General features: G+C 37.0%; 1 protein-coding gene across 1 annotated transcript in view; it reads right to left on the bottom strand.

The window, feature by feature from the left end:
• Positions 1 to 14,006, bottom strand: part of LOC135218031 (Bardet-Biedl syndrome 7 protein homolog) — a 197,305-nt gene that overhangs the window by 93,950 nt on the left and 89,349 nt on the right. The window contains 4 exon segments of the mRNA XM_064254176.1: positions 3,823 to 3,923; positions 4,753 to 4,869; positions 10,539 to 10,623; positions 13,188 to 13,398. Of these exon segments, the coding sequence (XP_064110246.1) occupies positions 3,823 to 3,923; positions 4,753 to 4,869; positions 10,539 to 10,623; positions 13,188 to 13,398 (514 nt within the window).

The following is a 14,006-nucleotide window of genomic DNA, read 5'->3' as shown; positions in this document are numbered from 1 at the left end:
AGAGAACTTATTTCTGGTGATATAAAATAATTTATCAATATAGTGCAGTTCGGATCCCACAATAAGCTGCAGGTCCCATTGCTAGGTGACCAATTGGTTCCTAGCCATGTAAAAAATATCCAATCCTTCAGGCCAGCCCTCAGCCCTAGGAGAGCTATTAACAGCTCAGTGTTTTTGTAAAAACTAAGATCCCAACCATGAAACCCCTCATGCCGTAACCTGTTGCAATATACGGGCACATGTTCAATATGCTACCCTCCAAAGGGAAATCCTATATTGCCAGAAACCTCATGGTGCTATTCTCGATTAACCTAGCCCAGAATTGTACCCAACGTCACTTCACCCTACCTCACTCTTGAATAATGGCAAAACATTTGTAAAAGCATTGGCGTATTTATCAAGGTAAGCCACGGCATTGGAGTCTCTCTTAGACTCTTTGTAGTCACCACTGGCAACTCCACATCGGCCGCTAGCCCAGCGACCGTCGACACTTTCGCTCATTCGGACTCTTGTAAACGGCTTCGTCTGATTGCTTTGAGCTTACCAGCCACTGACTTCTTGATTTTCTTGCTGATTGGGCTGTGACAGTCCTGGTTCGAAGATGAAGAATTTACTCTTCTCCTCTTGTCCCGAGGATCAGTCACGAAATCCTGTATCCTCCAACGTTTGACTGGTACACTCAGTGATGCCATCGAACTTAGCTATAACACCATCTAGAGAAAAAGAAGAAGAAGACGAATCATGCCTTTTCTTTTGTCTTACTTAGCCATTTGCACCTCTAGATCCTGTTTATTCTTCATTACTGTGTACCAATGAGTCATAAAGCGTATTAGGTTCCGGAGGCATTGAAGTAAATCGAGAATCAGTAGGCTGCGACGTCATGACTACCGCCACTTGCAAGCGGTCTTGGCTATGACGTCAACACGCTTGATAGAAGCATGAGGCTGTTTATGGTTATCTTGCAGCCAAGATCAAGAGACCCAACCTTCTGTGGCATTTCTACTTTACAAGGATGTGACAGTCCTGGCTCGAAGACGAAGAAGAAATTATTCTTCTCCTCTTGGCACGAGGATCAGTCATGAAGTCCCTGATTCTAGCCTTTCCAACTCTTCACAGCAGCCACGCCACACTAGACTAACTTTCCATCATTCACTTGTTCGACAATTACAACTATTTCTTGTGCTTTCATATAATAGGGATGTAACAATCCTGGCTCGAAGATGGAGAAGAAACTTCCCCTCTTGGCTCGAGGATCAGCTACGAAGTCCCTATTTTTTTCCAGGATTGGCAGGAGAACGCGCACTGGCATCAAAGCCAGTCACCTAAGCTTGACACCTAAGCGGAAGGATACAGATGAAAGACTTGTGTCTTTTCCATTATGTGACTTATACATCCTAACGCTTGTAATTTCTCTAAGAAACAATGTGTATTAAAAACCTCCCATCCAAAAGCATAGTTGTAAAGTACTCTTGTACCTCGAAATGAAAATGGAAGCATGCCTCGTGTAGGCCGCAGCTGTGAAGAGACGTCATGTCGGTCGCCATGTTTATGACGTCACTGAGCAACTCGAATACGAAGCCAGCACCCTACCAGAAGTGCAAGGCTGTTGATGTTATTCTCGTAGTCATAGCAACCTGACATTAAAGGCTGCCTTGTTGCCCTATCTGCTTCTTTTGCAGATGGCGACGCATCTGACCGCCATCCAGTGCATGTCAGGATAAAAGGGACATCCATCAAGTGGGATCCTGGATGGCAACACGACATTATACATCAAACCAACTGTCATTTTTGGGTTGGTTCTCCTGATAAGCCTAACGCCGACCGCACACCTGCATCCTCTCTACCCATGTATCTGGAACGAAAACAAGATGGCGATGCACGCCTCTCCCCGCAGGGAAAGGAGCACAATTGGTCATAATTACTTCCCAAAGTGAATCCATATACATCAAAGCTTTGGATTACAGGCAATCCATATGAATATGCGATATTCCCAAGTACAGGTAACGAATTAACCGTACCTTTAGTTTGTTTCTTCACCTACGACTTACTACACGATGAGTACTTCTCCGTCGAAACCATCGAAGAAAATAACAGGGGGTTTATCTGCTTCTTGTGATATCCAGGAAGTCTCACAGCATGAGAGGCTTCATGTTCACATACCCAGGAATTCCAAACAAATTGAAAACGACAGGGGGAAAACTAAACCAGCTTTAAAAGGACGGAGCAAAGAACGTCCTTACTTAAAGGCGGTAAGAAAATAACTAACGGGGTCACGAGTTAGTGAGGGGTATGTGGGTGGCCCCACATGTCTCGTGACCAAGCACAGATGCCAATAGTCCCTTGCGTACACAATTATTTTAAACTTTACCGGTTTCCAGCTGGCGCTGAGTATTTATCCAAATGTTAAGACCGAAGGTTTGTTTTGTATATGAACAAACACTTTCAAAACATAAAATTAACTTTATTTGAAATCTGCAAAACTACATATGAATAAGGTAAAGAAAGAGAAAATCATTACATGAAGTAGTCCACCTCTATCAGTAGTAAAAATAACTGTTTTCAGTTAGCTTCTGTTTACAACTCAAATGGGAATTTAAAAATTTTTTTGCAAATTTGATAAGGCCTGCCAAGTGAGTGCATATAGGCTGTTCTATGGTAAAAATCCTCAACCCAAGTCACGCTAAGAAGTTATATGTACAATTTCCGTTTGTTCGTATAGCCATGCTACCCCCAGAACTTGCATCCCTTCTGCCTTTAGCTTTCATGATAATGATAATAATAAGGATTAGTTTTTCCAGACCTCTGAGTCTTATATTAGTATTAGTGATATGCGAATTAGTTTACATACTTATACGTATTATGTTGTTTGTTATTGATGTGATCAATAATTTGATTTTTAGTTTCACTTGAGAAAGTGGTTTTTATATGGATAACTGACTCCTCTTACTTTTAGCTCGAGTCCAGCTTCCTGTTCTATTTATTAACAATTGAAGATGTGTTAAATTGATAAAAGGAGCATTCCTTAGATTTAGCGTGATGGGATAGTATACAGTTGATACATTTTGGGGATTTACATTTTGTCTTATTAAGACATTCTTTGTATGTGTCCATACTTTAAACATTGAGTGCACTGGAGTGGTTTTGGTGTAAATGGACGCACTTCTCTACTTTGTCCAAGAATTTTTATTTTAAGGGGGAGGTCTTGACCTGTGAATTTTATTTTTGCAATATTAATTTGTTTATTATCTTTCCTACTTGGAACTGAGTATACTTTTAAGTCATGGATATTAATATATTTTAACTTGAGGGAGTCAAGTTTCAAGTGTTTTGAGGGTAGTCCTTCTTAAATGTTGGGTAAAATGACTGTGCCTTATATATAATTTAATGATTCATGACTTATTGATATATTTTTGTGCCATTTGTTTGTTATATTTAAAAAGGTGGTGGATTGTTTATTGGTGGTTACTTGAAGTAACCATTCATTTTCTTTGATATATTGACATTTCATTTCTTGTGTGGGACATATGTTCAATAATTTGTTTTCAAGTATTGATGCCATTATTTTATTTTCAGCTTTAGTACTAGAAATCTCAACCAGTTATCTGGTCCACAAAGATTATCAAAATGCACCAGTGTTGGGTTGATTGACAATTTCTATTTCTTTTTTAACCTTCCCTGATGTGGGTTATCTGTGTATCTGATTATTTTTCTGTAATGAATGGTTCCATTGCTATAGGGGTTTCAACTATACTGTATAATGTTATATGGGACTCTTAGGTTCAACCCTAGGAAGAAATTGCTGAGGTTCGAGAGCCCCCTCACCACGTCAAGGTGGTCCAAAAATGAGGGGGTTTTAGCATTCATGCTTTTCATATTTGTAGCTGTGGTATTACAGTATCCTGTGTTCAAACAGCCACTAATTACTGTAAAAACACACACAAAAAGCAGTAATGATGCTGGTAACACTTCTAAGCCCCAGAGAAAGCATGAAATGCTTCCTATTAGAGAAAATAAAAACTTCTCTATATTTGATCCAAACTGGAAAATAAGTGTACGTACTATAGAGTTATGGCCGAGTTGTTTGACAAGAACAAATCTTTCTTTCATGAACAGACTAAAACAGAATATAGATTTCATTCTACTCTTCTGTTGACTTTAAATTACATAAATTACTTAAAATTTTACCTAAAAATGCATAAATAATTGGAATACACAAGAAATTTTTTGGGTGTGAAATATGAATAAAAAAATCTGATGTCCAATTCTGAAAACTTTCTAAAGGGGAAGACTAAACAAATGTCGGAACTCCTAGAAAAAACAGAAAATGGAAGGGGAAACCAAACCATTCACAGCATGCAGGGATTCACATATATAAGCACATATAAAAATTACTGGAAAGGGTGTATCTACTAATGAGGAAGCTGCTGCCACATTTCCAGAAGAGTTAAAGAAAATTTTTGAACAGACAGGTTACTTTCCCGAGTCAGATTTTACATGGGGTGAACAGGACTGTTTCTGGAAAATAAATGTCCAACAGTTAACATAGGTACTACGTGGTAATGTCAACAATGACAAAGCCTAGCAATCTTTACTGAATTAATAATCCTTGTGCTTTTAAAACAAAAGCAAAATCTACTGTCATTTTCCTTCTCTAATTTGAGAGGGACTGAACTGTCTGGAGTCATTTCATAGCACACAAAGAGGTAATTAATTATAAGTAATAGATTGTTTCAAAGGTTCTAAGCACAGTACACAACAAGTACCTCAACTTCTGTATCTTTTGTTTTGATTCTTGGGAGATGTGTACAATTCCTGACTCTGAACTGATGTGACGGTCCATTGGTTCAGATGTGACACCAAATACCCAACCTGAAAAAATATCAATTACATAAAAAAATCATAATGCTCTGTATACTTAAGTGATACCGATTATTTAATGCCATAAGAATAAAATTTCACTATCATTGTAAATACAAATTAGGTTAAAAAGATCACAGAGTCACATTTCTAGATGTTACAGGGCTTGATCAAAGAATCTGTACTTGGACCTTTCAGTCAACAGGCTTTTACAAGTTGGTCTTTGAGGTTTCTATCTTGACTACAATCTTCAATTCTGGTAAAATTTTAAATAACATATTTTGTTCAAGAGTGTAAAAAGTTACAAAAAAATATTCAAAACAGGTAAAATGCATGGAAAACCACAATAAAATGATGCATCAGAGCATCCTAAATCCCTCTAAGGTTGGATTTTGTATGACACCTCAATGAATCACAAGATATGTGGTTATGAAATTTAAAAATTGAAGCATGTTAAAAGTTATGAAACTGGATAGCTAAATGGTGGAAGTCCATTGGCTTGTTTTTATCAGTAATGTATGTATCTTTGCTATGGTTTTAAGTTAATTACTGTAATTAGTGTTCTCACTTTCAGAATTTCTTTATTCTTACATTTTGCTTTGTGTTTTCCTGCTGCATGTTTTACCTATTAAATGAAGTACAATATTGCTTGTCATTAAAACATACCATAGCACAGTGAGTTGATTCTGCAAACAGTGTGATAAAAACAGCTAAAAAGGCATGTCTTCAAGAACTAACACAAAAGATTGCAATTTTTGACTTTTATAAAATGCCTTGAAAGGATAAGGTCACAAGTCACCAAGGCCCTTTCAGTGAATCATAGCCATTAGACAAAATTGTGCAAATAACAAGTCTTTTATAAACTCAAGAAATGGCTTGAAAGGACAAGTCTAAGAGTGGACAAAGTCAAAGTCCATTCAGTGAATCCCCACTACTGGAAAAGGTTTCACAATTAACAAATGTATGCAGGCTAAAAAAATCAACAGAGCAAGGCAGCACAAGAAGAAAGGGAAGTCATGCATGTTACTTTGTAGTAACCATTGCAGTTCTTAGCATTATTCTTGCTATTTATGGTGAGAAGGAAGGGAAAATTCTTGTTAGTGATTTTTGACCATATCCTTGTTCCAGATTTCAGCCCAACCTGCTCAGCTTGCTCTAGATTTTTATGAGAATCTAAAATTTTGAACGTTCTAGGAATATTTTTTTGGGCATCTTCAGGTCTAGGACATCCTACACAGTACACAGCTGATTAATTTTTGCTCCTATCTTACACAAGAAATGGTCTACTTAGTCTCATGCAATTAGAATGAATGAAGATGACACATTTACTATTGATGAGATAACAGATTCCATACAGTGCCACTTTTCACATGTGACATTGCCCTGAAATGTTAGTCCAGTCAAAGTAGTCAACAACCCTAAAAAAATTGCAAGAAATTGTTTTATGGTGCTGATTTATTCTTCTATGTGTGGACATTAATGCAACAAAAGTTTACCAAAATTGGGGTACCGGAAATGGGTCAAAATGATGTCATACAAATATGGCGACTAATGCTTCATATCTCCATATTTCAGATTTCCCCTTCATCATCTGATGCTGAATCAAGATTCAAGTTGCATGTTGTAACAATGGTCATTTTGGCATTGACCACATGCATGAGAACAGTCTAGCCCACGCTTTCGACAAGTACAACGGTGTGTGTTACAAACACCAGAACAGCTGCAACAAATCATTCTCAGGAGTGTTTTTGGTGTAGGTGCATTGTCAGTCATCGCTGGTACTAGTTTGTTGGTTTGTAGGCTCCACCCCCAATTTAGTGATGTCCATATCATCACCCTTGCCCATCCATTGCATGACCTGGAGATAACTTCTCAGAGAATGATACTTTGTAGCCGAAGATGTTGGAGGCAGTCGTTCAGGTATCACAAAGCTTTTTGCTGCACTCACTTTTTTGCGAAGACGGTTATATCTGACAGCAGATAGGTTGTCCTCAGGTTTGCCATTGAACAGACACACCATGAGTGCACACCCAGTCTACAATAGCATCCATATCTTGTCCAGGTGTAATAAAGACCTTTGCACATCTTTGCAGGATTGGATCACCTTTAATCAGCTTTTGCAGAGCAGACTGCTTTCAATTCCAAATATCCTGGAAATGGTGTCGCATCCTGAGAATGCATGCAGAAACAGCAAACTGACAGATCTCGTTACCATGAACTTGCTTTATGACCTTTATGTCATACACTACAGTAGGACTCCCTTTATCTGACCTGAAGTAGAGCTTTTTACCATCACTGGGAGATGCGTAATGAAGCAGTACCACTAACAAATCTGTGTCCTCGCCTATGAGCATGGTAGTTTTTTTCAGATGACATTGATACTGCTGTCCTCACAATGTCCAAGTCAGCATCTCCCATAGGATGTATCAAATGACATCCTCTGATTTTTAAGCAATTGGCAATCATATGGTTCAGTGTCTGTTTGTTTTCGTTATTAGAAAGGAAATCCTCCATCTTTCCAGTGAATTTTGTTTCAATGATATTCACCTTTTGACCGTCATGATTTTGTTTTCGTCACTGATGTGTACTGTCCTTTGTACCTGGACCACCACTGAAACCATCGAAGACTAAGTAGCCTTGCCATAGTGTTTCACTGTGAATGCTGCATAGTCGTTGGCAATGGAGGTGTAGGTCCTTCCATCAGTGGTACTATCAAAGCCTTAGGGTGCACAGCTTGTACGATAGATTGTCCAATATTCGCCACCTTTCTGCATGTGTCTTTGCCAACAAATAAATGTTGGAGCAAGCATTGCAAGCTTGATGAAATGTATTCTATCACAGATTGTAGTTCTAAGCCAAAATATCAGGATATTGGTCGAGTGAAGGTGTTATCATTGACTTAAGGTCGCTCTTAATCAGTTTAGTCGCAGTCTGTATGATGGCTCTTTTCTGAGCCTCTTCATCATTTTTTGGCAGGCTAAAATAGTCTCTCAGAATACTAATAGTTTTCTCACGAAATGTTACAATATCATGTAACCCCTCTTGCTCAGCAATGAATATAGATTCCCCGTAATGCTTTACCAGTTTTGATTTTAGGTACTGGTTGCCATAGGCCACAGAATCTGGCTGAACCAGATATTCTGCCATTTTCTTAGCAAGATCATCCACTGTCAATCGTTCATCATTTTCTTCTGAGAACGAACACATTCTGACGAAGGCTTGCTCTTTGTCAGAGTCTTTTGGTCTTCCAACATTTTGTGGTTTTTCTTCAAGTGGACCATCTTTATTCTGCAAAGGAATGGCCCGTTTTGTGCGAAAATTGATGTCACATGACCGATGGTACACACAATCACCAGCATGAAGATCCTTTCCGAAATACTCAATTCTACCACGAACAGTGAGTGCCCATTCATCATTACGATCCTCCCAATGTGAGAGGATTGTCTCCTCAAATGAATCTGTTTTGACACAGCTGAATTCATGAAAATCTGCACTGCAGGGTGATTTTATTATCTCTGCCACAGAACAAACAGTGTGATTTGCTGTTAAAAGGTCCAACAGAAACATGTGCACTCCTTTTGAGAGGTTGAGGTGGTTGTAGCTTGGCTTTCTTGAACAATTCTATTTGCTTCTTGTTAATATAGCTCACTCTGCATCTTTTATCCACTTTGGTACTAGCAACTACCACAGTACTGTCGTCTCTGTCAATGCTGGCCTTGTTGATTCATTCAGCTCCCTTTTCACCAATCACCACAGTCTCATCATCTATCTCACAGCCACATAAAGGACGATTTCCTCGACTAGCCATTTTCTCATGCTCAGACATAAAAACAGAAATTAATGTTAGTAACATCTCAAAGCTGGAGTGGCTGAATGAAAGCAATACACTAAATGAGTGCGTGTATCAACAAATTTGACTTCATACCAGGATGACATCACAGCATTATGAATGCACCTATAAATTTCCTATAAACCTTGAATAATGGGGTAAACGTTATTTATACATTTATAAAGTCACTTGTTCACTGAAATTAGCACTTATCAAAGTATGGAGGAGCTAACTGCCTTCCTAACCAGAATATTAGGTGTTTCTAGTGGCAGAGGCGGCCATCAACCACGACGCCATTTTGACCCATTTTCAGTAACCCAATTTTGGTAAACTTTTGTTATGTGGTTATTTACACATGAAACAACAAATAAATGCAATAAAACAATTTCTTGCAATTTTTTTAGGGTGATGGGGGTTCAGGTCATATTTTGACTGGACTATGTGTGAAAGTCTAAGGAAAGACAAGATTAAGGGGGATAGTTCTTTTGACACTTCTTTTGTTTCTCTTAAAGAACCTGAAGATGATGCTGCATTATATAACCGCTTACATAACAGGCTAGTCAAAAGTATTTCCTCTGCTATTCATGATTATCAAACCATACAAAGTTGCTCTCAATTAACAAACATCGAATCTTGCAAGCACGCTTGCACTTAGCAACAATGAGGAATCCATTTATAATACAGAAAAGGATCTCATAAACTGAAGCAGGTCTGTTGACAAACTTTTCTGCATAAACAATTTCCACAAAAGAAAACTGGAAAACTTCAACCAACTTTTTGAAAGTAAGCATGATGGCTGTGGTAATGTTGTTCATAAACATGGGAGAGGAAAAAATGTCTGAATGGGGCAAGAAATGCAATATCTGTTGATTACCAAACAATCTGTGCAAAGTTACTTGTAAGGCAATCAGCTACAAGTCTTGCAAAACTAACCATGAACCTTAATACACTAACTTGAAATACAAGCACCTATAGACATGCTTCTTTTTTCAAGGAAACTCAGCATTTATTCAAAAAGCTAATATTTAAGCCAGTTTAAAGTCACTTAGTCATTTAAAGCTACTCTTATTAAATGATGTATCTGTGAAGACTACTCTTATTTTCAAGGAATTAAATGATACCCTTTTGTCATGGCATGGTTTAAGCCATTGAGAATCCTACCCTCAGAATATCCTAAGTAAATTTTTACTTTGTGTCTAATAAGACACCGATACAACAGGACTAGTTACCCTTGGAGAAATAGATCTCTAACACAGAGTAAACCATATCAACAGCAAAACATTAGGACAACTGCTATAGGTTGGAAGGAAGATGCCTAGATGCTTTTAGATTTCATGATGCAGAAGAGTGGCATAATACCATCTCCCATTCAGTAAAGTCATAAAGATCTTTTGAAAGTATAACTCCTTTGCCCTAAGTGAGTCCCTCAGTCAGATAAACTTGACATGAGACCACATGCAGAGTTGATTTCATGCTGATCCCGTAGATGTGCCCTGTTAAGTAGTCTTTTTTTTATGTGGGAGGTCACTATAACCACAGTTCTGAATGGCATATTTTCTCCATATTTGATAATAAAAAAATAATTTGTAAACAATGCTATGGTTTACAAATGTGCATAAGTGATGGGAATGAATGTAAACAAAACACTTGCATATGGAGCACAGTCCTAAAACCTCAAAACCATCATTCTTCAGCCAAATTAAACATATGCAAAAGTACAAGTACAAGACTTTACCTATCACAGTGAGTACAAAATTTTTTTAAAGACAAACAAAAGCTAGCAAAATACAAAACACTTTTTTTTTTTTTTTTTTTTACTGATGCCTAGGTAGTGAACACTAATTACACTTACCTGTGTAAGTAGATGCTACTATCTCATCATAACCTGAATTTCCAACTACTGCACCTTGAACTGAAGTCACACTCTCATTACATGCCTGACAGGTTAAGGAATATGTTAATAACAGTAATCATAATTTAATACACAACTAATTTCACTTATGCTAAATTCCTTTTGTCAAAAATTGAACAGAAACAATAAAAATGACATACAAGTTTTTGTCCTGTAACTTTTTTTTGCATTAGGTATCATCATCATCACCAACTTTTATGTCAACTTTTCTCTTCACAAGGTTAAATATGAAATGGGTTATTATTTCCCTCTTTCCTATGCACTTACTGTTCAAGCTATCATCAGGTCTTGGTTTTGATTTATCAATTCTCTCACTTTTTTCATGATGTGCTTCATTTTTTTCAAATTCTCCTCCATTTTTTTTTTTTTTGTCAGTGCCCTGGTTTGAACTCTACATAGTACAGGCCTTATGTACACATCATAAGTCCTTGCTATCGGCTAGTAGGATATTTTTACAAACCAGCAGTCTAGCTGTCTCAATTCATTTCATCCAGACTATGGTTAATCCTTTTTACTGCCCTCTCAACTTTTGCTTTATTTTCCAGTGAGCCCCCAGTGTAACAGGTAGGTTCTGAATCTCCTAAAACCTGTTCTTCTGCAACATAGTTGTTCACTTCTCTTTCATTTCTTTCTCTATTTCATTTGCTTTGCTGTTATATTTCAGGCAACCCTGGACCTTTCTCAGAGCAGCAATATACATAGCCACTTACTTTACATTACTCTTTCTTTGCTTTCTTTTCATTCACCATAAGTCTTGTTTTCTTTCAGTGCCTTCCTCCCCTTTTTGCTCTTCAACCTTCTAAACATTTCAAAAGCCTCTGTCTCATATCCTACAGTTACCATGAAGTCACATGCATATAGTAACAGTTTTCATGAGCCTTTCTTCTGCACTCCTTTGTAGCTTTCTCCATCACTACATTATATAGTAAAAGGGTCAGGGTTGATCTTTAATGAACTCTAACATTTATCTCCTGAAACTATCTTTACTCTAGATCTTGCGTTATGGTAAAGTAACGTCACTAACTTAATGAGTCTTTCTGCTTCTCAATATTTTCATAGCATGCACATACAATTTTATTCCTCTATATAACTTCTAAAATTCCATGCATCTCCTTTAGTTTGTACTATATATATAATTACATACTGTAGCAATTTGTCCCAATCTTCTGCTACTCAGTACTCTCTTGTTTTGTCACTTTTCTTATATTACAGTCACTAATCTTTCTGTTTATTTATCATTTCACTTGTTATTTTCATTGGTCTTGTGGCTTTTCCATTTCTTATCTTACCTGACCCCTTTTACCCTCTGCTTTAAAGTGTTGAATTTTCTAAAGATTCATCTATAATTCAAACATTCTCCAATTCATATTATTCTCTTTATTCAGAATATTTTCAATATACTACTGCGTTAAGTGTCTCATTTTCTCCATTTTCATCTTATATATACTTCTCCATTTACACATCTTCTCCATCTTCCAATTTCCTCTCCTGAATATTTTTTTCTTTTTCCAATGCTGTGTTGAATGAATGAAAGAATTACCATGAATTACCTGGCACCATAACCTCAAAGAGCACTGGTATCAATATCAACAACATTATTGAACAGATTAACACTATCTTGAGATAATGTCATCATTGCATAATAAGTTTGGAGAATTTGCAGAGGCAGTAAAACTTCTTGAAGGCAACTCAAAATATCCCCACTTTTGACTCAGGATGTTTCTGAAGCATTTAGCTCAACGCAGCAGATCAGCTACACATTAAATACTCGCACAAGTTCATGATAAACCTGTAGCACCACCTGCTATGCTGTTGACACCTGAGAAAGTTCCTTGTGAATTAGAAACTACTCCTGACCTTGCTGATGAATCTGTGTGTAAAACAACCACAACCAAACAGAGAATCTCCCTATATAGAAGAGATACTCAATAACTTCTCAACACTATCATCAGGTAAAAAACCATCATGAGACTTTCCTACACATTCTTACTTTTGTCTGTCGGCAAAAATAAACTAACATTCCTCATAGAAATTTAACAGGTGTCGTATGAAATCCTCAATATTTGTTTAACTGTACGTATAGAGAACTACACTGTAGCTATCATTAAACAAGTGAGGTGGCTGTGATGAGAATTTGTATCTGTAAAAGTATATTTTTAAACTGCATGACCTATCAGTTTGATATGAATAAAATTACCTTTCTGTTTTACAAACTGTGTTGTCTCAGGGCAAATAAAGCCTACTGACTTGAAGGCATATCTATTTAAACACCTTCTTTACACCTTACTCAGCTTCTGGCTGCAAGCAAATACTGTCACTACAGATTCATATGTTCAACTTCAAATCTTGCCTAAGAACAGCAGTTCCTCACAGATATTGTTCACAAATTGTCTTATAGATGTAAAGCATTCCTCCTACAAGCATAGAAAATAAAAATGAACCTTGAACAATCTATTTTGTTTGTTAGAACAATCTACTTTGCAGTACAGTATATCAACTTTTTCCTTGTTACTGTTTATGCTCATAGAACATTAAAAAATATATGGAAAATACTAATACAATACATACACTGTACATCAAAACACTTACCAAAGAAAATTTCAGTGTTGGTTCCGATTCATCACCATCTTCATAAGAAAACACCTCAATGTGACCATCGTCTCTGCCGACCAGAAGATCTCTCACACCATCACCAGTCATATCATAGTGATCCATACTTATGACTCCTCCATGATGAGATGCAGTAACGTGTCCAGTGTTTGTAGTACCATCATATACCCAACGGTGTGCTGCAGAACCTCTGAAAATATCTAGTTCAGTATAAAATATCCTAACAAAATTAATTATTTTCTGTGCATCTTGGCATCTAAATATACATTCTTTCTGCTAAATTTATAAAGGGTAAAATTGTTGGAGAATTACTAATCTGTTCTGTCCTCGGTAAAATCATCTTTTGGGTGACAATGAAAACCATACAAATTTGCAACATTACTAAATTAACAATAAATGTTATACATTTGAATTATATACCCTTTTCAATATCACCCCCCCCCCCCAAAAAAAAAAAAAAAGTCATTGAAAACTGCGACAAAGCCCCATAGCCATTACTTAATACTATATGTAGTATTGGAAGTTATAACAAAGGTATTCATTTCACAGGTTTTTATTCAAATTGGGCTAAAGAGATTTGTGGTTCAAAAGTTTTTTCACCCCCACCCATCATGTGGCTTCAACACAAGACCATGCATATTCTTGATTGGAATCACATGACTTCTACAAGGTAACTATTCAGTGAGAGGAAAGTTTAGATAAAATTGGTACTCTATTTTGTTTTAACAGAGTTTAAGGGGGCCGGCCAGAACCCTTATATATGGGGGTATAGGGCAAAAAATGCAGTCATGAAAAAAT

Source organism: Macrobrachium nipponense, chromosome 9 (assembly GCF_015104395.2).
Source record: "Macrobrachium nipponense isolate FS-2020 chromosome 9, ASM1510439v2, whole genome shotgun sequence".
NCBI classification, from domain to species: domain Eukaryota; kingdom Metazoa; phylum Arthropoda; class Malacostraca; order Decapoda; family Palaemonidae; genus Macrobrachium; species Macrobrachium nipponense.
The sequence above is the reverse complement of the archived record's forward strand: the minus strand, read 5'-3'. Positions and strand labels throughout refer to the sequence as shown.